Source organism: Monodelphis domestica, chromosome 1, assembly GCF_027887165.1.
Source record: "Monodelphis domestica isolate mMonDom1 chromosome 1, mMonDom1.pri, whole genome shotgun sequence".
NCBI classification, from domain to species: domain Eukaryota; kingdom Metazoa; phylum Chordata; class Mammalia; order Didelphimorphia; family Didelphidae; genus Monodelphis; species Monodelphis domestica.
Window position 1 is genome coordinate 295,522,879 of NC_077227.1, and position 25,315 is coordinate 295,548,193.

General features: G+C 36.0%; 1 protein-coding gene across 3 annotated transcripts in view; it reads right to left on the reverse strand.

Moving 5' to 3' along the window:
* PYGL (glycogen phosphorylase L) overlaps nucleotides 1-25,315 on the reverse strand; it is a 254,882-nt gene that overhangs the window by 22,667 nt on the left and 206,900 nt on the right. For all 3 annotated transcript variants that reach the window (XM_056821113.1, XM_001363137.4, XM_056821108.1), the window contains 10 exons: nucleotides 17,479-17,590; nucleotides 16,989-17,071; nucleotides 4,234-4,377; nucleotides 3,455-3,547; nucleotides 2,461-2,607; nucleotides 2,004-2,167; nucleotides 1,449-1,563; nucleotides 510-611; nucleotides 239-386; nucleotides 56-114 (listed from right to left, as the gene is read on the reverse strand). In XM_056821113.1, the coding sequence (XP_056677091.1) occupies nucleotides 56-114; nucleotides 239-386; nucleotides 510-611; nucleotides 1,449-1,563; nucleotides 2,004-2,167; nucleotides 2,461-2,607; nucleotides 3,455-3,547; nucleotides 4,234-4,377; nucleotides 16,989-17,071; nucleotides 17,479-17,590 (1,167 nt within the window). The remainder of the gene's footprint in view (nucleotides 1-55; nucleotides 115-238; nucleotides 387-509; nucleotides 612-1,448; nucleotides 1,564-2,003; nucleotides 2,168-2,460; nucleotides 2,608-3,454; nucleotides 3,548-4,233; nucleotides 4,378-16,988; nucleotides 17,072-17,478; nucleotides 17,591-25,315) is intronic.

Below are 25,315 nucleotides of genomic sequence, written 5' to 3' on the forward strand. Positions count from 1 at the left end.
CTAAATGACAGGAAAAGATTTCAGCTTCAAAATCCATCCAATTAGATAAACTTACTTTGCCTCCAATTATAACTGTTCTAGGCACAAATGGTTTCTTAGGGTCTTTTTTAATGCCTAAAAAGAATTGAGAATAGGGAAAGGGGAAGGATTGATGAAGAAGTTTAAAAACACAGTTAGTTGCTTCTTCAACTCCCAAGAGTATGGAAGGGCCCTTCTAAATGTGAAAGGACATACTTACGGTTATACATTGTAATGATGTGAAGGCAGTTCATGAGTTGTCGCTTATATTCATGGATCCTTTTAACTTGTACATCAAACATAGAAGATGGATTGATCTTTAATTTGTATTCCTTCTCCAGAAACTGAGAAAACTTGAGTTTGTTTTCCTATTGAAATAGAAATATAAGAGCTCCTCTGCTTTGAACATACCTGGTATTTAGCATTTTAATACAAACATAAAATAGGGAGGCAAAGATCCAGGTGAACATTTCCATGCTGAAAAATCTCACCTGCTTCACATTGGACACTTCACAAAGAAAAATATCATCATGAACAAAGCTGTGCAGCTTGGTCAACTGGCTTAGGTCTTTCACATAGTCTTCCCCAATTTTCTTCAAATTTAAAGAAAAAAGTTACATTAGTGTATCGTCAGGGACTTATATATGCATATAGCATATATAGCATATAGCATATATATGCTGGTACTTTGCTATCAATGATACTAATTTCACATGGAAAAGATTCTATATATATGATAAGTGGTAATTTACTTACTACATAATGAAATACTCAATTAAAGGGATACTTTCTTTTAATACTTAAAAGGCCATCAGATTTTATTTGCAAAATAATATTTGACTGCATACCTACCTTATATTTAGACCACTGGAGATTATGCATGTAAAGTTGAAAGCAACACGATTAGGACATATTCTAGTCTATTTTGAATTAGTATATTTTCTTGGGGAACTACTCTATCTGTTGGGATTTTGTTTTCCTTCTATGTTTTTGCCCTTATTGAAATCTTTAAAAATAAAGAAAGCCTTTCTCCTGGCCTCTAGACCCTTTTATAGCTCTGAAGACTGAGAGAAAGTACTGACTAGGATACATCTAGATAGAATACCAGAAATTTTTGAAAATCATAGTAGAAAGAAATTGAATAAGAAATCAGAAAATTTTGGGTTTTATTCAGACTCTTCCAATGGATACCTGTGTTACTTCCTAGGTCCTCATTTTCTATATCCACAAATTGAATATTTAGGATTAGATTATCTTTAAAGTACTGACAGTTCTATAATTCTAATCGGAGAGCATGGCCTACATTGATATGATCTCATGTTAATTCGTCTTTACATAAGTATTATTATTATTTTAAGCAGATAAGCTTGTTCATGAATTTCCTACATGTTAATTTGCATATAGAAATGTACTCTATTTCCAATAGTTACCTCTGCAATTAACTCTGCAAGTCCTGGGTTACAGAGCAAGAGCCAGCGCCTTGGAGTTATCCCATTGGTTTTATTCTGAAATTTGTCTGGTTCTATCTCACTGAAGTCATTGAATCTACAGGTCAGAAAATTATGGAGTTTGGATCACTGAAGCATTGTTCAAAAATAGTCAATAAAACCTCAGTGTAATTTCTGGGTATTCCAAGAAGTCAGTAAACTAGCAAAATAAAAAAATGAGAAAAGAATAACTAACATCTTTGATTGTCAGTGTGAAGGAGAATTAAAAATGCACAATTCTAATTGACTATACAGCTTCTTGACTGAACAGCACTGACACATCAAATTAAGTAAAGGATCCCTTTAGCTTCTAAAAGTGGGTTCAAAATGACCAACAGAATAAAGTCAAGATTTTTCATTAGAAACTTTGTGTAGAAGGTTGACATCTTAAACATTTTTTGCTATAGCCATTCTGACTGTAGGCTCTAATTAATAGGCTCTAAGTTAATTAATTAATCTATTTGTGTTAATTCAGGGGTCAAAATAACTAAGGCTCACACTTTAGTCTTCACAATGTCAGAGTGAATCTTAGCCACACCATTCACAGCATGAGAGCCCACAATACAAAGATGGGCCATATTTATCTTTTTCCCTCCTTCTTCTTCTATTAGAGACATCCTTCTCAGACGGTCTTCATCTTTAGGGAACAATGCTGCAATTCTCTAATAACACGAAGAAAGAAGGATCAGTCATTTTAAAAAATAAAATTGTTGTTAAGTAATATAAAATTAATACTGTGAGGGTTCATTTTTAAATGAGAACCTTTTAAAGAAGGTGAACGAATAAACTAGATTTCTGGTCAAATATAGAAATTTCTTCAGTTTAAATAAAAACACTTGAACTATTAAATAATGTTTGATATCACATTTTATAAAAGTCAAAACTCTCCTTTTGAAACTAAGACAAATTTACTCATATGCAAAGGCAGTAGTAAGAATGTTTGAAAAAGACTTACATCTAAGTGTTTCTGATTGATCTCATAGATGATTTGTAAATGTCGTGGGAGAAGTTTCTCCACAAGTTCTACTGGCCACCGCTCTAATGCTTCAGGGAGGACTGTGTGGTTGGTATATGCAAATGTCTTTGTTGTGATTTTCCAGGCCTGAGGGAAATTGAAGGTTAACTTTACCATCTTAGTCAAAATGATTCCCTCAACAAACACAGATCCTAGTTATTTGTATCTTTCCTTGCATCAGCTGGATAAATTTAATTTCCATAATGGTTTTTATTGAACTGCATGGAAATAGCATTTTCAGGAAAAAGGACACCTTTCCGGCCAAGCGCTATTAAGGCAATAATCTGTTGCTTTATTCTACATCCCCATTAATATTTCTTTTTACATTTTTCCAGAAAACTATTTTAGAGGAATACATGAGTAATATACCCTTTTGTTTTGTTATATATTTTGAATAAAAAATATCAGTTCCCCAAACAATGGAAACACTTAGAATTAATCAGTTAAATATCTGCCATACTCTTAGATGAGAATTTTTTATCTTATGTTCTGTTTACTACTGAAAGAAATGTGAAAAAAATATTTTTCAATATGAATACATGCTTATTCCACCAATAATTTCATTTGTTTTGCTAACATTTTCAATAAAGCACAATAGGAAGTCATCATTCATTTTAAAATTGGTAACAAAAATTTTTCTCGAAAACTTAGTTTGGAAAAAATGTATAATGAAACTATCCTATCAGGAAAGAAGAATATGGGAATGGTATGAAGCATATATTATCAGATATTTTAAATATATTTGTCTTGCTTTACTGTTCCAATTAGTTACAAGGAGAATTCTAGTGAGGGGAGGAAGATACTTATTAGGAAGTAATAGTGATGTTTAAAGAAATTAATAAAAAATAATGTAGTGGTGCTTTTGGCAATATCTTGCAATCAAAGATATTTTAAAGTCAAAATAATATAAAATGAATCCAAGTATTTTACCAACCTTATGCCAGGGCAATCTTTCAATGTCCACCAAAATCCTCATTAACTCAGGGATAGCAAGGGCAGGGTGTGTATCATTCAGCTGAATGGCAACCTGCAGAAATACCACACCAACTTAGAAGAGGATGTATTTTACTTGCCTAAAGTGTGAATCTAATCAAATATTCATTTTAAAATAATTAAAACTCCTTCCAGATTTGTTTTTACTTGGGGGAAAGAACAAGGAAGGAAATTTCTTGAAGAAAAATCAATGTTTTTCTAGGTTGAAAAATGTTTTATGCCCATGTGCTAAACAAATGCATCCCATAACATGTATATCTTCCCCGGCACATTGGAAAACCAAATACCTGAGTATGGTTTGTTTCTGATAAAAGTGTCTTAAAAAGCACTGGATATTCATTTTTTGATTTTCTATAAAAAGTTTTCCTACAAGGGATTTTGGTAGGGATTCTTAATTTGGGTCTGTGAATTAGTTTTTAAAAAATATTTTGATAATTATATTTAAATATAATTGGTTTCCTTTGTAACCCTATGTTTTTTACATTATTGATTTAAAGACAGCATTCTGAGCAGTCCATAATATCATTGGATAACCAATGGAGTCCATACCACAAAAAAAAGTTGAGAGCCCTTGGGCTATTGCTATAACGATTTGAATAGTCTATTTCTGGTTTGTCTTACCTGAGGAGTTCTATCTTAAAGTTCTTACTTAGAAAAAGAAAGTTGACCTTAAATCTCTGGCTATTTCCTTGTCAAAGACTACATTGATAGATTCCTCACCTGATCTGGCAAAGCATCAAACACTGTCAGAACATTATCACTGGTACCAAACTTGGAGGCTTTGAAGCGTCGGATGACATCTTGTAAAGTGGCAGCCACAACAAAGTACTCTTGTTTTAATCTCAGCTCCTTTCCTTCAAAAAACTACAACCAAATACCATATTTAGGAATATTTTCCAGAATAAAAGGCATGATAAGATTCTGCCAAAATAGGGAATGGAGCTTTTTTTCATGGATATCTTTTATTTAGACTTAATTAAATATGTACTGGGTGAAAAAAAAAACCTATTAGGTAGTAGAGATATAAAAGACAAAAATAAAGCAATACCCACTTTCAGGGTTATATTCCACCAAAGTAGGGGGGTTTTACATAGATAAGAAAATTATATATAGAGATTTGATTTGAGAGAGTGTAATAACATCTGTGTTTGTGTATATCTGCATACACATGTGTACATGTACACTGTCAGATAGGGGAAGGGATCATCAAAGGTTTCAGGGAGGAGACTGATAAATCACAAGTTTTTATTAACTACCTAAAGTATGCCAGGCACTAAGGAAGCAAGTACAAAGAATGAAATGATTTCTATGTGCAATTAGTCTTCATTCTAATGGAAGATATAACATACATATATAAATAAAAATTAATAAATGCAAACATATACAAAATAACTAAATATGAAATAATTTTGGGGGGGGGAAGGACATCATCAGATAGAACGATCAAGAAAATATTCATGCTGATGATAGTTTTTCAGCTTTATCTTAAAGGAAGAAAACTCTATGAGTCAATGGTAAGGAAGTAGTGTATTCCAAGGAAGCAATGAAGCTAGAGAATGGAAAGGTAGACACAGAAAATTATGGGTGAAGTAAAGGAGGGAAAGCAATGTCTAATGCGATTAGAAAGGAGGGCTGGTAGGCTGGAGCCAATTTGCATAGGACTTTACAAATTGAACAATTTATATTTCATCATGGAGTAAGATTTTGTAACTTAGGGTCTGTGAAAGTTCTTTAAAATTATTTTTATTAGTGTTCATTCTATTTATACATTCAAAAATATTAATATGAGAAAAGGTTCACCTTTCTTCAGTCCCTTTGCACTTCAGCTTTCATTTTCTCCTCCCTCTACTGAAATTGTTTTCTCTAAGTTTACCAATTACCTTCTAGATACTAACATAACACCTTTCTTTCCTGTATTAACTTGAGAGACACCATACTCTCTTTTTAATAAACCCTTAACTTCTGTCTTAGAATCAATATAATGTATTGGTTCTGAGTCAAAAGAGTAGTAAGGTTTGGCAGTGGAAATTAAATGCCTTGCACAGGGTCACAAAGCTGAGAAGTGTTTGATACCAGATTTGAACACAGGACTTCCTGTCTATGCTTGACTTTTAATTCACTGAGTCACCTAGCTGCCCCTGACACAATATACTCTTGATCTTTATATCTTTCTAGTAGTTCCTTCTTTGATCTGTTCACAGATTCTTCATTCTTATAGGTATTCTCCAAAGATCTGTCCTTGGACCTCTTCTCAACATACTCTATGATGGCTTTTATTTATTCGCCTAGGTTTAAATATAACCTCAATACAAATGACTCACAAATCTGTATCTCCAATCCTCACCTCTCTTCTCAGCTACAAACCTGTACTTCTTACTGCCTACAAGATATCTCTAACTGCATGCCCCAATAATAAATGAAACTTCAAACTTGTCATGTCCAAAAATCAAGTTAATTTTCTTTAATCTACTTGTGTCTCTTGCTGTTCATTACGTTAGTGTTATCTTTGATACTTGCTCCCTAATTCCCACTTTCTGTTGATTTAAATTCTACCACAACATTCTGTTGATTTAAATTCTACCACAACATTCTGTGATATATAAATCATTTTAAAAGACTGATATATATTAATTTAAGGTCGTCAAGGAATTCAGCTAAGTAATTCCTAAATGAAAACTCAAGTCAGCAGTCAACCTTTTATGGAGTTTTTAATTACAAACAGGAGGAAGAAAGGTATTAGAGAGAGAGAGAGAGAAGAGAGAGAGAGAAAGAGAGGGGGGGGGAGAGAAGGGAATAGGGCTTAAATACCCCCTCTGCTTAGGCTGGGCCAAAGGCCCAAGCCCTTAGATAGCTGAGGCAAAGAAAAGAGATCAGTCCCTATCACTCACGTGACCAAAATGGAGAAACAGTCTCAGGGGCCTCCACCTCCAGCCTCCTTCAGAGCAAGCCCTCCTCTCAGACCTCTCAGAGCAAAACCTCCTCCTCCTGTCCTCAGACCCCGCTATCTTTAAGGAAACCATCTAAGTTCCCTCCCCTTAGTTCTCACATCTACCAGTCACTGTTGATGTCTCTCCTGTGCCAATGGTGGCTCTAGCTTAACCCAGGACCGCCCAGAGGTCTGTTTCCTTTGCACATGTCTGTTGAAGGTCATATTCTCAAATAATTAAATCTTGATCTTTGCTGCAGCCCTTCCTAAATCCTGTTTCCCTGAGTAGGGTGGAGATTGTAGTTTCCAAGACCTGGTTTTGTCATTCCAAGTATCTCTATTGAATCAATTCTAAAATCAATCATGACTCAAAGAACTTCCTGTTCTATGCTTAAGCATAGGTCAAAGCCCTTTCTATTGTTTAGCAAAAGGTTTCTGACCTAAAGTAGTCTTAAGTAGGGAGGAGAAGGATTCTCCCATGCCAAGGAGTTTCATATTCCAATAGAGTTCTTACTAACAGTAGGAAATTTTTTCAAGTATGAAATTTCCCAATGGGGAAATTTCCAACATTCATAAGTCTAAGAAATTTTAGGGTTTACAATCCCCCCTGATGATCGTGGGAGACCAGTCTCCCCATTGATCAAACAACATAATCAATTTGGTAATTCTGAATTCAATACTAACTATAGATATACACAATATTCAATTTTTTAAAGAGAATTAGAATAGCGAGAGAGGAAATAGAAAAGAAAAGAAAGCAAAACCAATGTTTTGCTAGGCTCATTGACAGAAAGCCAAATTAGGGGCAGTCCCTTTTGGCATAAATGTGTACAATTACAATAAATGTTCAATCAAAAGTTCAGTCCAATCAATCATATCCAAAGTTCATTCTTGATATTCTTGAAGTGTAGGTTTTCGGCATCGTTCTGCAACAGTTCATTCTCTGGATATAAAAGTTTCAAGCTTCTTTCTTGAAGATCTTTTCTCGAACAAAATCAAATCTTGAATTTTTACAAAAGTATAATCTTAAACAAAATTCAAAATTCTTGGATTTTTATAAAAATACAATCTTAAACAAAAAAAATTCAAAAATTCTTAGAATTTAAATTAAAATACAATCCCCCTGACGTAAGTATTAAAAAATATCAAGTTTAGCTCAGAATGCAATATTCAGTTATGGGGGTGTATGTGTCAATTATCAAAAGAATAGAAAAATAATCAAAAACATAAGAAAAATTCAAAATAGGCCTTGTATAGGTCCAGTTTAAAGTAATTTCTATCCCACAAGTATGTAGGATAGAATGCAGTAATATTTCACTTAGCCATTTGTAGCCAAGACTACAGGAAGTTGCCATAATATAAGAAGAAAAGAATTAGAATTCTATTTTGATGGGGAAATGTCATTCCCTTGTCTGATTTTATTTTCCTTCAGGGATATAGGGAGCCAGCATGATAGTCAAGCTTTGTACTTGTTTGAGTACTATGTAAAGAGTGTAGATACAAGGAAGTAATACGACTTAAACATAAGTTAAGCGTCGTAACCTCGAGTCTCACTTTAATATTTCTTGTGTGCTCTATTGGCACTGTTCAGGTTTAGTCTGTGCTCCTTGTTTTTATCCCTTTTCCTGGAATCAGACACAAACATTAATCACAGTCCTATAATATTTTATCAATACATGGCAGGTTCCCATAGTTTAAAGCTTTTAGGCATATATTGATATTATAGCAAGAGTATATATATTATTGTATTACTGCAGGAAAAAATATAATATTAATATTAATTATGTGTACCTTCAGTACAAAAAATGAGAAAAAAATCAAATATTCTGATCAAAAAATAAAAGAAAAGAAATAAGAAAAATAAGAAAAAATCAGGAATTCAATGTGTTTTTTGAAAAACAGCATCCATTTGTCTATGGATTATTATCTCCAATTCATATGATAAGATAGAGTCACAGTTCATATGATAGGATACAGTCAATCAGTCTCAGCAGAAGATTCTTTCTTCACATGTGAGCAGTGAATTCAAGAGTCCCTTTCTCCAATCTTTATAGATGTTGGAGTAGTTAATAATATTTGGAATGGTCCTTCCCCTGAAGGTTGAGTTGCTCCACTTCGCTTGAAATTCTTGATATAAACTTTATCTCCTGGGTTCAGGTCATGCAGAGAAAAGTCTAATGGTCCAGCTTGTACTGCAGCTCCGGATTCATGAAGTTCACGTAGTTTGTGTTGTAACTCCTGTATATAGGAAGCAATAGTAATATCTCCCCCTAATAGCGATGTATAAGCCAGGGAGAAAGGCTTAGCCTGTATAGGCGGATGTCCAAAAAGCATCTCAAATTGTGAAATATGTAAGTCTCCTCTAGGCCTGCTTCTAAGATAAAATAGGGCGAGAGGGAGAATTTCAGGCCATTTTAAATGGGTCTCAGTGCATAATTTGTCAATCATAGTCTTAAGTTCTTTATTCATCCTCTCCACTTGGCCTGAGCTCTAAGGGTGATATGGAACATGGAATTTTGGAGTTATCCCCAAGCAAGAATATATTTGGTTTAAGACAGAATCGGTAAAATGACTCCCTCTATCAGAGTCAATACATGTTGGCAGGCCAAAATGAGGAATAATTTCCTTTAAAAGTATCTTTGCAACAAAATCTGTTGTGGCTCGGATTGTAGGAAATGCTTCCGGCCATCTGGTTAGTTGATCTACAATTACTAGACAAAATTTATAACATCCAGCCTTTGGCATTGTTATGAAATCTATCTGTAGATGTTCAAAAGGTGTGTAAGCCAGAGGACGTCCCCCAAAGGCTTTTCCACGATATGCATGTTGGTTATATGCCTGGCAAATGGAGCAGGCTGAACATACTTTAGAGGCTATAGTAGTTATACCAGAGGCTATCCATACTCTCTTGACAGAGTCCACAATGCCCTGGGTGCCAAAATTACCATTTTTGTGAATAGATTGGCAAATTTGGTTATAGAAACTTCTAGGGAGCAGGGGTTTTCCTTCAGATGACACCCACACTTCATTAATCTGTTTTGCTTTAAATTTTTGTTTCCATTTTTCCACTTCCTTTTCATTATAGGAAAGTGATAAATTTAAATTATCAGTGGCTGTTAATGTTAAAATTAATCCAGGTCCTTCTATGGCTGCTAGCTTTGCAGCGGCATCTGCTCGGTCATTTCCTCTAGAGACAGGGTCAGAGCCACCTGTATGGGCAGAGCAATGAACTACAGCTAGGGCTTCAGGAAGCTGGAGAGCAGAAAGAACTTCATTAATAATTTCTGCATTAGCTATGGATTTTCCAGATGAGGTTAAAAATCCTCTTTGGATCGATAGCATTCCGACTGAGTGGCAAATGCCAAAAGCATATCTAGAATCCGTATAAATTGTTGCCTTTTTATCCTTGGCAATTATACAAGCTTGTTTTAGAGCTATGAGTTCTGCTCCTTGAGCGCTAATGTTAGAAGGTAGTGAAGCTGACCATTCAGTGGCAAATTCTGAGACTACAGGAGCTCCAATGTAATGTATGCCATCCCTCATAAAAGAGGAACCATCGGTAAATAAAATCAGATCTGCATTGTCTAGGGGAGTGTCCAAGAGATTATCTCGAGGCTTTTCTCCCATGGACACTAATGTTTCACAGTTATGTAATGGCTCTCCTGAAGTAGGTAAATCTGGAAGCAAGGTGGCAGGGTTAAGAGTTGAACAGCGTTTCAAGGTAATATTTTCACTATTTAATAAGGTTATTTCATACCTTGTAATTCTCTGATCCGAGAATGCCTGTGTTCTATGTTTTATCAATAATGCTTCTATCTCATGTGGGCACATTATTGTTAATGGACATCCCAATACTAAATCAACGGTTTTTGTTACTAGTAAGGCTGTAGCAGCTACTCCTCTAAGGCATGGTGGTGCTCCTGCTGCTACAGGGTCTAGTTGGGCAGAATAATAAGCAATTGGGCTCTGAGAAGGTCCCAAAGTCTGAGTTAACACACCAGAGGCTACTCCTCTTCGCTCATGCACATATAAAGTAAATGGCTTGTTGTAACCTGGGATGCCTAGAGCAGGGGCAGACATGATAGCCTTTTTTAGGTCTGATAGAGCTGACAAGTGTTCAGGCTCTAATTTGAGGGGTTCAGGAACCGAATCCTTTGTTAATGCTATAAGGGGTTTAGTAATTTCCCCATAGCAAGGAATCCATTGCTACAAAACCCTGTTGCTCCTAAAATTGCTCTCAGCTGTTTCTTAGGGGTAGGAGCACTCAATTTTTGAATATTCTCAATTTGTTTTGGAGAAATATAATGAGCACCTGCAGTCAAGATGAATCCCAAATATTCTACTTTTTGGAGATACCACTGAACTTTATCCTTAGAGATTTTATGTCCTCTTTTGTGCAATTCCAAAAGAAGGTGTTTGCTATCTTCTTGACATGTTTTTGCATCTGTTGAAGCCAAGAGTAGATCATCTATATATTTGATTAATTTGCTATTTTTAAATGTTATATTGTCTGTGTCTTGACTCAAAATTTGCTCAAATAAGCTCAGACTTTCCACATAACCCTGTGGCAGCCAACACCAGGTATATTGTGAGCCCTTCCAGGTGAAAGCAAAAATATGCCTGGAGTTCTCATGTATAGGTATTGAAAAGAAAGCTGAACACAAGTCTACTACTGTAAAGTATGTAGCTGTGCTAGGAATAGATGAAATAATAGTATGTATGTTAGAAACTACGGAGTGTCTCTTTATAACGTGATTATTCACTGCCCTTAGATCCTGTACGAATCTATAGAGGTGCTTGCCATCGGGCCCTCTTTTTGTTTTTTTTAATTGGCAGGATGGGCGTGTTGAATTCAGATTTGCAAGGGATTATTATTCCCTGTTCTATTAATGAGTTAATAACTGGTGTAATACCCTCAATTGCCTCCTTTGAGAGGGGATACTGAGGGAAAGAAGGAGGCGGGATAGATTTAGTTTTTATCTGCACAGGAACAGCCGACTTAAGTAAACCTACATCGGAAGAAGATGTGGCCCAAAGAGACTTTGGTATATCATTAGGTATTGCAAAGACGGGATGCTCTTTTTTCTACTGACTCTCTGAGAGAATTACAGGGAGTAAATTTAAAGATTCCTCTGGTACTTCTAATGATAATGAACCATCTGGGGAGCTGGTTATTGTGGCTCTGAGTTTGCATAGAAGGTCCCTCCCCAGCAAATTTAAAGGGGAGTCAGGCATCAAAAGGAAGGAGTGTTGTACCTCTAGAGGTCCTATAGACACCATTCTAGGAGGAAGTCTTTTAACTCTTTGGATTATTCCTGATACTCCCATTACATTCTCTGAGCCAACAGAATAACATTGTAAATCAGGTGTTCTCTTTAATACAGACTAAGAAGGTCCGGTGTCTAATAGACAATCATAATAGGTGTTACCCACCTTTAAGGTAACATGGGGTTCATTAGTATGCGGGGGCAGTGGATAGGGACAATGGATAATAGGACATCAGGGTCCAGGAAATCAAAGGAAATCTGATTCCTGTGCCCCAGCCCCCCCCTGGACACCATCATTGTGTTTGGGATATTCCTTGGGCACCCCCCTGAAGGGCACCTCTCTGAGGGTCATTAGTACCTCGAGTATTTTTTGGATGAGAGCCATTTCTCATATATTGTTGTTGTTCATTATCATTATAATTTTCTTCATTTGGAGCATTGTCATTATTTTCCCAATTCCTATTTCTATAATTCTGGTTTCTAAAGTTCTTATTTCTATATTCATTATAGTTATTTCCATAGTCATTATTATAATTTCTAGGATTCTGGTTTCTATGACCATTATCATAATTTCTATAGTTATTATTTCTAAAGCTATTATTAAACTGTGCATTCCTTCCAATCATCTTAAGAAAGGTTCTACATTCCATCATTTTGTGGCCCTTCTTCTCACAGAAGTGGCAAATAATGGATTGATAATTGGATTTCTGGAGAGGGGCAATTGCCGTTGGTTCATTATCATGTCCACTTTCTAATTTAGTTATCCTATCTATTAAATATTTCATTTTTTTCTTCATTTCCTCCATGTCATCATTATTTTCTTCCTCCTTTTCTTTGTTTCCCTTTAAAACATCTATAGCTGTTTTTTGCAATTCTTCAAGGTCCATATCTGACCATCTTGGACATTGTGTTCTAAAATAATTCTTAATTGCTTTGCAAGAGTTATTTACAAAGATCCTTCTAACTTGTCTTAAGCTACTCTCTTTAGTTAGGTCCCAATCTAAGTATCTGTCTCCAAACTCGATTATTCTATCCATAAATCTGGAGGGTGTTTCTTCTTCCTTTTGCTTAATTTTTTCAAGTTCCATCCACTTATCTGTACTGTCTGCACATTCCTTCATTGCCGTGAGGATGGCCTCTCTACAACGGTATAGTTGTAGATAATCCTTAGGATTGTTATAGTCCCATTCGGGATCCTGAGATGGCCAATGTGCTGCATTATGCCCCCGGGTTTTGTTGACATAAGCAATTATTTTATTTTTTTCACGTTCAGTTAAAAAAGCCTGTAGCAAGTTCTCAATGTCCTTGAAAGATGGATTATACTATATGTCTCCCATCTTTTTTGCTACTAGAAAAGGATCTTGTTCATATGTGGGGATATTTCGTTTAAATTCATTTATTTCTTGGGGAGTAAATGGTATCCTATGTCTTAAAGTCACCACATCCCTATTCCATCCTATTTCAGGTACTTCTCTTAGAGGAAACAGGCCTCTAGTTGAATTTTGTACCTGTGGGTCAGTTTGACAAGGACAGGTTTCTCTAGGAGGACAAGATCTCCTTTGCGTTGGAATTTGGTTTTCTGTAGGAGAGGGAACATGAGAAACTGGGATTGCAGGGGAAGGGTTTTGGGGATTAAATTCAGTCAAGATTTGCACTGCATGAGAGAAGCAGTCTGTTAACTGGGCTATAGGGAAGGTGTTTTCCATCTCTATTTCAGGGAAGGAAATTTCCTCATTCAAAGGTTCAGAAACAGGTCTGTTTCTGGTAGAGTGGGTGTTTGCCAATTGATCCTGTAAGAAACATTTTAGATCTTCTAATTGGGCTTGCATTTTATCCTCAATTTTTTCTATTTTATCCTCAATATTTTTTATTTTAGCATCTCTAAATATAGTATTGAGGAGTACAAAAATGACAGTACCTATTAATATAAAAATTTGGAGGTATCCTGCATTCCTCAATGCCTCTAATTCTTTAGCTGCCATATAAATGTCAAAGAATGTAGTACATATATATATATATATATATATATATATATATATATATATATATAGTAATTATTTCTATAATAGTCTTCACAAAACACGTGGGGAGCAGGGCAAAGCATCAAACTTTCCACAGGGTTTTTTTTTCTAACCTAGGAAGTTGTTCCTTAAGGGAAAGGATATTTAGAAACAGCTCTTCCAGCCAGGACTTTAGGGTCCTGTTGCTGAGATTTAAAACAGCTGTTTTCTATCTAACTATCAGAGACACACAGCTGGGAAGTACCTGAGGTCCAATTTGAACCTAGGACCTTCTGTCTCTAGGCCTGGCTCTCAATCCACTGAGCTACCCAGCTGTCCCTTAAGATTAAAGGGAAGAAAAAGAAAAACTGCTGATTCCAATTTAACTTAAGGAGAAAAGAGAAGAGAGAAAAAGTTTTTTATACTCACGTGTTCTAGCAGCTGTGTCTTTAAGCCAAGTTTGCTGTTAAAAGGGACTAAGTGGTGAGAAGGTAGAGTAAAAAGGCAAGGAATTTCAGAAGTTTATTGAGAGAATTCTTTAGAATTTCTTCGTGGTCGCCACAATGTGATATGGAAATCACTTTAAAAGACTGATATATATTAATTTAAGGTTGCCAAGGAATTCAGCTATGTAATTCCTAAATGAAAACTCAAGTCAGCAGTCAACCTTTTATGGAGTTTTTAATTACAAACAGGAGGAAGAAAGGTATTAGAGAGGGGGGGGGAAGAGAAGGGAATAGGGCTTAAATACCCCTGCTTAGGCTGGGCCAAAGGCCCAAGCCCTTAGATAGCTGAGGCAAAGAAAAGAGATCAGTCCCTATCACTCACGTGACCAAAATGGAGAAACAGTCTCAGGGGCCTCCACCTCCAGCCTCCTTCAGAGCAAGCCCTCCTCTCAGACCTCTCAGAGCAAAACCTCCTCCTCCTGTCCTCAGACCCCGCTATCTTTAAGGAAACCATCTAAGTTCCCTCCCCTCAGTTCTCACATCTACCAATCACTGTTGATGTCTCTCCTGTGCCAATGGTGGCTCTAGCTTAACCCAGGACCGCCCAGAGGTCTGTTTCCTTTGCACATGTCTGTTGAAGGTCATATTCTCAAATAATTAAATCTTGATCTTTGCTGCAGCCCTTCCTAAATCCTGTTTCCCTGAGTAGGGTGGAGATTGTAGTTTCCAAGACCTGGTTCTGTCATTCCAAGTATCTCTATTGAATCAATTCTAAAATCAATCATGACTCAAAGAACTTCCTGTTCTATGCTTAAGCATAGGTCAAAGCCCTTTCTATTGTTTAGCAAAAGGTTTCTGTCCTAAAGTAGTCTTAAGTAGGGAGGAGAAGGATCCTCCCATGCCAAGGAGTTTCATATTCCAATAGAGTTCTTACTATCAGTAGGAAATTTTTCAAGTATGAAATTTCCCAATGGGGAAATTTCCAACATTCATAAGTCTAAGAAATTTTAAGGTTTACAATTCCCAACTTCCCCCTCATCTTTATTCTTGTCATGCTTTTAATTCAAACCCTAATCAGCACTTACATCTAGCAGATTTTTTCCATCTGCTTTCGCTTCTTTCTTTAACCTATCCTTTACACTGCTGTTAGAATAATCTTTTATAAGCATAGATCTGGCCATTATTCCTTTGCTCTAAAATCATTAGGTTACTTCTTATTGTCCTAGTAGTTAAATGGTAATTCTTTTGCCTGACATTCAAGTCTTCTGTCACTTGGGGATGTTATGTCATGTTAACTCCCTCCACACATTTTTTCCCTGAATATGTACTTTCATGCCTCTTTACACCTTAGCTCAAGATGTTCTCCAATCCAGAAATTCATTCTCTCACCCTCTTCAGCTCTTAAATTTCCACTCATCTATTAAAATTCAATTTAAAAACACCTCAGCAATTTCCTTTGTTTACTTGCTTGGAAGACTTCCCCTCTCAGATCTCAGAAATCACCTTGTTTTTAGTTTTCTAATTTTCTGGTGTTTGTTAATGTTTTCTAATATTCTAAGTAATATTGTGTCAAAGTTATAAATTGGTATCTTATAGGGCAGGAATTTATTTCCAGTGTATCTTCCCAAGTACCTCATACAATGCTTGGTATATGACATAATATGTACTTGCAAGTTGAGTGATTTATACCTTACTTGTGCTAGCTGTTTAAAAAGGCTAAGAAATATGAAGCGTGGATGCAGTCAAGGTCTTTAGACTCTATAAATTAAATTTCTTTTTGGAAAGGAAGTGTTATCTTGCTAATAGTTATCTTGCTAATAGAATATTCAAGGGGTAACTAGATATTTTAGTAGATTGAGAAGCAGGCTTATAAACAGGAGGTCCTGGGTTCAAATCTGTCCTTAGAAACTTCCTAATGTGTGACCCTGAGCAAGTCACTTAACCCCAATTGACTAGTCATTACAACTTTTCTGTCTTAAAATAAAAGCTTAGTACTAATTCTAAGACAGAATATGTGATTTTTTAAAAAAGAGAGTATTAAAATTTTGTCATTTATTTTATTTTTTAAACTGTTTAAAAAAAGGTTATTTATTTTAGAATATTTTTCCATATTTACATGAATCATGTTCTTCCCCTCCCCTCCTCCTACCCCTCTCCTGTAGCCAACAAGCAATTCCACTGGTTTTTACATGTGTCACAGATCAAGATATACTTCCAAATTATTCATGTTTGCACTACAGTGATTGTTTAGAGTCTACATCCCCAATCATATCTCCATCGAACCATGTGATCAAGCAGTTGTTTTTCTTCTGTATTTCTACTCCCATAGTTCTTTCTCTGGATATTGATAGCATTCTTTCTCATAAGTGCCTCAGAATTTTCCTGAATCATTGCATTGTTCCAAGTAGAGTAGTCCATTAAATTTGATTGTGCAACAATGTATAATGTGTATAATGTTCTCCTGGTTCTGCTCCTTTCACTCTGCATCAATTCCTGGATGTCATTCCAGTTCACATGGAAGTCCTCCAGTTCCTTATTCCTTTCAATATATTTCATCAACAACAGATACCACAATTTGTTCAGCCTTTCCCCAATCGAAGGGCATCCCCTCATTTTCCAAAAGAGTTTTCATTTTAAATCAATTTATTTAGCTATAAATTGAATATTAAATATTAAATTTGGCTCCATGCATATGATGAATTGTTCACTTCTATCAGGAAAATGCCTAATCCAGATTCAGCATTTTATGATCTGAATAATGTGTGAATTGAGTACTAAGAAATGCCTTTTCTGAAAGGGTCAGCTTCCATTTTAAAAATTAAGTAGAATCACTTACATTATCATTGGGATAAAGGACACGAGAGATATTTTCAGCAAGATTTCGGTCCAGAACTGCCTGAATATAGTCACCAACATTAACTAAAGAGAATGGTCAAAAAAAAACACAAATATTTTGTCATTTCAAGTTACCTGAGATTATATACAGTACTTACTATGTAATTTATGGGACAACTACTAGAAAATGAAAAATGACCCCAAAGTCAAATGGTTTTCAAAATGCTTATATTCTGTGTTGCTGCATAGGGATATAATGGCCCCATATATGTGACTATCATAAAAATTTCCTCCTTGACTCTATTTGCTCTCTAAAATGGCATCTTGGTTAGTGAAAAGATATTTAAATTAAGACATTTTCTCAAATTGACTTTTTATATAAAATATTTAGAATGAAAACTCCATATAGATATAATTGAAAAAAAAACCACTAGTCACATAATTTAAAAAGAGAAATGGCAAAAATATCAAAAACCCAATTCAGTACTCACAGTCTCTGAGGTTAAAGTCATTTGGTGCCCGAGCAGACCAGAGGCGCATGGTATTGACAGTGTTATTCATATATCCAGGCACAGGTGTGTCATAGGGTAGTGCAAGGACCACCTACATAATTAAACCGAAGCAAGTGAACCTTTCTTTTCCCTTTGGGAAATTGGGTATGACAAGTTAAGTTACAAATCATATGTCTGAAGTCTGATTCTCTGATTCCTATTTCTATCCCAATGATGCAAAACTAGTCATAGAAAATCCTAAGCAATGTTTCTTGTCTATTGTATACAGGAAAAATGAAGTTTAAAGATGCTATCTAATGGTATAATAGAGTTCAACCCTTGTAATAAGTTAGACTTTGCATTCAAATTCTGACTTACACTTAGTATATTTGCTACTATGGACAACTTAGTTGGGAGATACCTGTATCAGTCTCTCTTAGATGTTTTTAGATCTAATTATAGCTTTAAGAAAGTTGGAGGGGGAAGAACCAAGATGGTAGCTTAAAAACAGTGAAAGCTGAAACTGCTCTGACAATTCTTTCAAACCATTTTTTTAAAAGTGCCTCAGAATGACAAGAGTTGAAGACCAACAGCAAGATGGATTGAGGTGGCACTCCTGCTGGACACAACTTGAAAGGTAGGAAGAGTCAGTTTTCATGGGATTTTCAAGAGATAAGGGGGAACCAGAAACAAAACTGCACACAGAGGAGTGCTGGCTGACTTCACTCTGACCTACTCACCAGTTTCTGCGCCTGGGCATAGGCCAATTATGGGCAGAGCACCCCAGACGTCAGACCTACCCCTTGAAGTCTCAGACACTAGCCTGCAGTAATGGATGGAAGTCCCTAGTGCTTGGCTCTTTCAATCCTGTGCTGTGGTGAAACCCTTAGTCCCAGGGAAAATCAGCTTGGAGTGCTGAGACCTGTAAGTCAGAAGGGGAAACAGAATCATCAGCTTTCAGAACTCCTAGTCCACAGGGGGGAAAAAAAGGCCAGGAAAATGATCAAACTGCAAAAGAAACACCTAACCATAGAAAATTTCTGTGGTGACAAAGAGCAAAGCACAGAATCAACAGAGAATGGTGAGATATAGGCAACCACATGCAAAACTTCAAAGAAAAATGGGAATTGGTCTTAGGCACTGGAAGAACTTGAAAAGAAATCCAAAATTCAAATAAGACAAGTTGAAGAAAACTGGGGAAAAGTAATGAAAGTAATGGAAAAAAGAAAATAACAACCTAAAAAGTCAAATTGGTCAATTGGGAAAAGAGGCAAAAAACCCCAATGAAGAAGAGTTCTATGGAAAAAAAAGAATGGACCAAATGAAAAAGGAGAATCAAAAGGTCATGGAGGAAATTCATTCTTTAAAAATTAGAATTGGACAAATAGAAGTAAGAAAAAATTTTTTTAATGAAAAAGGGAAGAAAATCTGAAATAGCTTACTGGAAAAAAATTGACCTGGAAAATAGACCCAGGAGACACAATTTAAGAATGATTGGAATACCTGAAAGTCAGAACCACAAAAAGAAGCCTAGACATCATATTACAAGAAATTATCAAACTACCCTAATATTCTAGAACAAGAGGATGAAATCAAAATTGATAGAACCCACAGATCATCTTCTGTAATAAATCCCCAAATGACAACTCCAAGGAATGTAATAGTCAAGAGCTTCCAAAGAAAATACTGCAAATAGCCAGAAAGAAACAATTCAAATATCATTGAGTCCCAGTCAAGATTAAGCAGGATCTGGCACTAGTCACATTGAAGGACCAGAAGGCTTGGAATATGGAAGGCAAGGGAACTGGGTTTACAACCAAGAATCACCAACCATTCAAAACTGACCTCTTAATAAAATACAAAATTTCTAAGCATTCCTGAAGAAAAGATCAGACTTGAACAGAAAATGTGATATCCAAATACAAAATTCAAAAGAAGTATAAAAAGATAAATAAAAAGAGAAAAAATTAAGGGCTTCAATAAGCTTAGATTGTTTTTATTCCTAAATGGAAAGATGATATTTGTAACCCTTAAAAATCTTTTTATCATCACCATAGTAGTTAGAAGAAATAAATATAGCCAGAGGGTGTGTTAGTAAGCTGTTTAGGATGATATGCAAAAATAAAATCAAGAAAGGATTACACTAAGAGAAATGGGAAGAGAGAAGTAAAACAGAATAAATTATGTCACATAAAGAAGCTTGGAGGTGGTGGTACAACTATTCCAGTGGAGGGGAAGATGAGGGTACTTTCATTGAAATTGGTTAGGTGAGGGAAGAACAGCTAGATTCATTGGTGTATAGAATTCTATCTTACTCTATAGAGAAGTAGAAGGGGAATAGGAAAGGAGATGATGGGGATGGTAGTAATATAATGAAGGGAGAAGTTGGGGGGTGATTAAAATCCCTACAGAGAAGTAGGAATGGTTGTGGGAAGGGGAGTAATATAAAGGACAGGAAATGATTAAAAGCAAAACACTGATGTGGAGGGAAGGAATAAAAGGAGAAAGCACAGGATTAAAAGAGGAAAATAAGATGGAGGGGAATACACAAATGGTAATCATAACTGTGATTGTAAATGGGATGAACACAAAGGTGAGAAGATCTGCATGAACTGATGCTGAGTGAATTGTGGAATGATGAAATATGATAGATTATGCTACTAACAGCAATACAACGACCCAGAACAATTCTGAGGGACTTATGAAAAAGAATGTTCCCCACCCTCAGAGAAAGAACTATTGGAATAAGAACACAGATGGAAGGCTATGGCATCACTTGTTTATTAGGGTATATGTTTCAGAAGTTTGGTTTTATAAGATTATTCACTAACAAAAATGAATATTACGGAAACATTTTTTGAGATAATACATGGAGGGGAGGGAAGAAGGGAGAGAGACAATTTGGATTATATAACTCTAGAAAACTCAGGTGGAAATTGTTATTAAGATAAAAAAATAAAGAAAACCAGAAGTTTAAAAGAACAACTATAATTATTCAAGTTTCAAATAGACTAGGTTACTGAACTATTGCTTTCATAGTAAATGTAAATGCAATGTAGTAGAATATATCATTTTCTATTCCCTACACCATCAGAACCAGGAAATAATATTATAGAATCTTTAAAATGGAAAATACTCAGATATCATCTAGTCGTGCCTTCTTATTTTTCAGATTGTGCTGTGAGAGGTTAAGTGACATAGAAAGCAAAATGGCTTGCCTGTTACAGAACAGTGCTTAAGATAGGACTGTAGCAGATTTTTCCCAGAGTGAGAAATGCAAAATGGTGAGTTGACAGTGCTTATTCTTTTTTTTAAAGGTAAAAGGATGGGCAGAGCTGTTTCAAGTAGACCTGTGACTAGAGATCCTGCCAGGGTGGAGAGAGGTAAGAAAGGAACAGGTTTCTGTTGGAAAAGCCTAACCATTTATTAGGAGGAAGAAAGAAGAGACAAAAACCAAAATCAGCAGGATGAGAGCTCCAGCCAAGCCTTGATGTATGGCTTTGTTATTAAGAAGCTATCCTTTCAATGCAGAGAGCAGTAGTCCTTAAGGGACCACCACCACTATCTGGGGATGGGCTATACCCTAAATACATGGTTTAGGTTAGTGGTACTTTTTTTCTTTTAAAAATTTTATTTTTCCCCAGTTACATGCAAAAACAATTTAAAACATTTGAATTCCAATTTATCTCTTTCTCTTCTTTACATTTCCCTTCCCTCATCCCTGAAAGTAAATAATTTATTCTTAGTTATACTTGTGTGATCATGCAAAACATATTTTCACATTGATCATGTTGTGGAAGAAGACTCATAAAAACATGAAAAAATAAACTGAAAAATAACATGCTTCAATCTGTATTTAGACTTTTTTTTCCCTCTAGAGATGGATAGCATTTTTCATCATAAGTCCTTCAGAATTGTCCTTGCTCACTATATTTCTAAGAAAAGCTGTCATTCAGTTGATCACTTTTCAATAACTTCATGTTCATGTAAGCCTTTCTTTTTCAATAATCACCCTTCTTATCATTTCTTATAGCAAATAGTATTCCATTACCAGAAGATACCACAACTTGCTCAGCCATTCCCCAATTAATTGATTGATTATTGACATCCCCTCAATTTCCAATTATTTCCCACCAATATAAAGATTGCTATAAATATTTTTATACAAATAGGTTCTTCAACCCTTTAAAACATCTCTTTGGATTGCTGGAACAAAGGGTATGCATGATTTCATGCCCCTTTGAACATAGTTCCAAATTGCTCTCCAGCAGTTGGATCAGTTCACAACTCCAATAGACCTAATTTTCCTATAACTCTTCTGCCAATTAATTAATATAATCTGATAGGTGTGAAGTGGTACCTCAGACTTGTTTTAATTTGCTTTTCCTTAATCAATACTGATTTAGAACATTTTTATATGACTATAGAAAGGTTTAATTTTTTTCTTCTGAGACCTGCCTATTTATATCCCTTGACATTTCTCAATTGGAAATGACTTGTAGTCTTATAAATTTGATTAAATTCTCTAAATATTTATGAGAGACACTTGCTATAAAGCACCCCCCCCCCCAGCTTTCTGCTTTCCTTCTAATCTTGGTTGCAGGATTATCCCAGATCATTGCATTGCTGAGAGTAGCCAGGTTTTCATAGATAATCATTGTCTGATATTGCTGTTGTTGTATGCAATGTTCTTCCAGTTCTGTTTATTTCACCCTGCATCAGTCCCTGCAGCTCTTTCCAGTTTTTTTTCTGAAATCATCAACATGTGCCACAATGTTCAGTCATTCCTCAATTGAGGGACATTCCCTAGATTTCTAATTCTTTGCCACCACAAAAAGAGCATTTATAAATGTTTTTGTACAAGTAGGTCACAAAGCATTCCTTTTAACTCCAGAACTGTGACCCTATTTCCTGTTCCTGGTTGTCTTCCCCCTTTCCCTGAAACTTTGATACAGATTTGTGTATGGGCTCTGTACCTAGTGCTATCAAAGCATCATCTATAATCTCCTTTTTTTCAAAGTAATGTTTTGTTCATTTATTTATTTAATTTAATTTTTTCCAATTGAATTTTTTTTTCAGTTATGCAAAGAAGGAATTTTTGAAAATTATTTTTTGACATTTTAAGATTCAGGTTTTTCCCCTCCCCTTTCCATGATGGTGAATAGTTTGATATAGGTTATGTTGTATGAATACATATTTCCATATTGCTCATGCCATAATAAAAGTCACATGTACATACAATAGAAATCTCATGAAGGAGATGTAATGGAAGATAGCATGCTGATCTCTTTGCCACCAGTGGGCTGAGAGCTCCAGAAGCTGCCTCTTACTGTATATTCAATCTGCAAGGACTATTTGTTGATTTGCAGCTGGCTTGGTATAGCCCATTGTGTGTATGTGTGTGTGTGTGTGTGTGTGTGTGTGTGTGTGTGTGTGTGTGTGTGTAGTTAGGGGCTTCATTTCTTGTTTGCACCTGGTCTCAATACAGTGAGGGGTTGTATGTGTATGTGTATATGTGTATGTGTGTCTGTGGGGTGGCGGGGTTGCCTGGTGGCTAGATTGCCCACAGGTTAAGGGAATTTCACTGTAAGCTTGTGACTGGGCTTAGGGCCTTGCTGTCTCACTATGGTTTTGCTGAGTATGGTTTGTTCTCAACTGTGTTCTCTCACCCTTTCATGCTGATCGTCTAAGTTGTCTTAAGCTGGGAAATTGCCTTACCTCATCTCTTTTTTGTTTTGCCACTCAAGGATTTATTTTAGGTACTATTTTAGTGTTATTTGGAGGGGAATTTAGAAGTACTTAGAGATTCCCTGCCTCTCTTCTGTTGTCTTGATTCTTCCACTGATTAGTGGGGAATTTTTAAACAGGGAAAAGTAAGTACCTCAGCCTCAGATTCTAATTCCCCAACTTGGGCCTTTTATTTCTCTGGAAGTTTTTGCTCTTTTTTAAGCTTCTAACATTTAGGTCAAGGTTGGAAGTGTTGTGGATTGCCCTGTGATTCTACACAGGAATACTTAATGTCTCTTTAAGGGATCTATGGTCTTTTATGAAATAAGAGGTGGTTTGCCCTAGAAAGGGAGAAAAGTAGACCTAAGAATTATCTGAGAGTGCTGCCCCTTAGCACTAGGTATTCTATTAAAGGGATAATGATGAGGAGATGGCTTGGCAGACTTTAGGTGAAAAACAGTGGGAAAGAAAAGAGCCACTTCTTGAGGATATGTACCTTTCTTCTAAATCTTTGTCCTTCCCCCATCTCCAGATGTTCCCTCTGTTTGTCCTGACTCATAAGACCATAGGCCATTAGTCCTTCCTATTCTGGAAGGCTTTTGTGCCTCTGGTGTGTGTGTGTGTGTGTGTGTGTGTGTGTGTGTGTGTGTGTATTTGTTAATGGGTATGGATCCACATTCTATGTATAAACCAAATTTCAACAACCTTGCTGAAAGGTTAATTGCCAGTCACTGGACTGGCAATTAAGAGACCCACAGGAGTCTTCTGCTCTGACATTAACGCCAATTTTAGATTGCTTCCTTTGTTAAAGCTCTAACAGACTTATCTGATCCTACATAAGTTCCATATCAGTAGGAACTGATTTCTAAGTCATCTGTTGTAATGTTGGGCAACTCGCTGCCTTGCTCTATAAAATGAAAAAGATAAACTTCCCATGTCCCTTTCTAGTTTAAACATAATATTTTGAATGGCTTGACTTCAAAATATATTTTGTATCCTTCATTGAAAGCATATACAGATATATGATTATTATACTATTTTCTATTCCCAACCCTCTCAGTAATCAAGTTTTTTGAATGCCAAATGTAAGTGAACAATTAACTTAGACACTTAGTCATTAAGGATAAATAAAATACCTTCTAATTGACCAATTCTAAGTTTTAAAGACTGAATTTCTTCCATGACCTTTTGATCCTCTTTTTCCTTTTGACCTATTTTTCTCAAGTCATTCTTTTCATCTTTTAACTTTTTTGTCTCATTTTCAAATTGGTCAATTCTGGCTCTTAAGACACTATTTTCTTGTTTTAGTTCATGTGCCTCTGTTTCCTAATGATCTATTTTGCTTTTTAAGCTGTTTTTCTCCTTTTCCCAATTTTTAAAAATCTGTCTAATTTGATTTTTGAATTCTTTTTTGAGTTCTTCCAGAGCCTGAGTCCAATTTCCTGGATTTTTTTTAGGTTTTGCTTGATGTTCCTTGGGTCCCATCTTCCTCTGTTTGTTCTGTTCTTTGTTCTTTATCTCCATGGAAGCTTTCCCCCTTTTCCCTCTTCTTTTGTTTACTCATATTCTCCCCCCCCCCCCCTTGTGGATTATATACTTGCTCCTCTGTTTGTTTACTGGACCTGAGTGTTTGAGCTATTGTACCCTGAAGATAATCTTAGGTTTTCCCGCTCAGTTTTGCTGGTATCCTGGATTAGCCTGATTGAACTGACCTGCTGAGCTAATTTGCCCTGAGTCCAAGTCTTCACCAGATACCACAGAGGCCAAGGGTGTCCAAACAGTTGGTCATCCCCTGTTCCTCCCTGCCAGCCACCATCAGAGCCTGGAGCTTCATGTGGTGGTACTGAGATACAACAAGGCTGCAGCCTTCACCCTGAAATTCCACAGTCAGACTGAGTCTTATCACAAGTCTCAGCACAATAGGTGGGGGAGGGGTGTCAGTCAGGTCTCTCCTTTATATTGTGGAGATTGACTCTCTCTCTGCCTACCTTTTAAGTTGTATTCAACAGGAGAGTCCTATAGCTCCATCTTATTGTTGGGTTTGGATTTCTGTCTTTTTTGAAGCATTTTTAAAAGATTGGTATGGAAGGATAGTCAGGGAGGTTTCAGT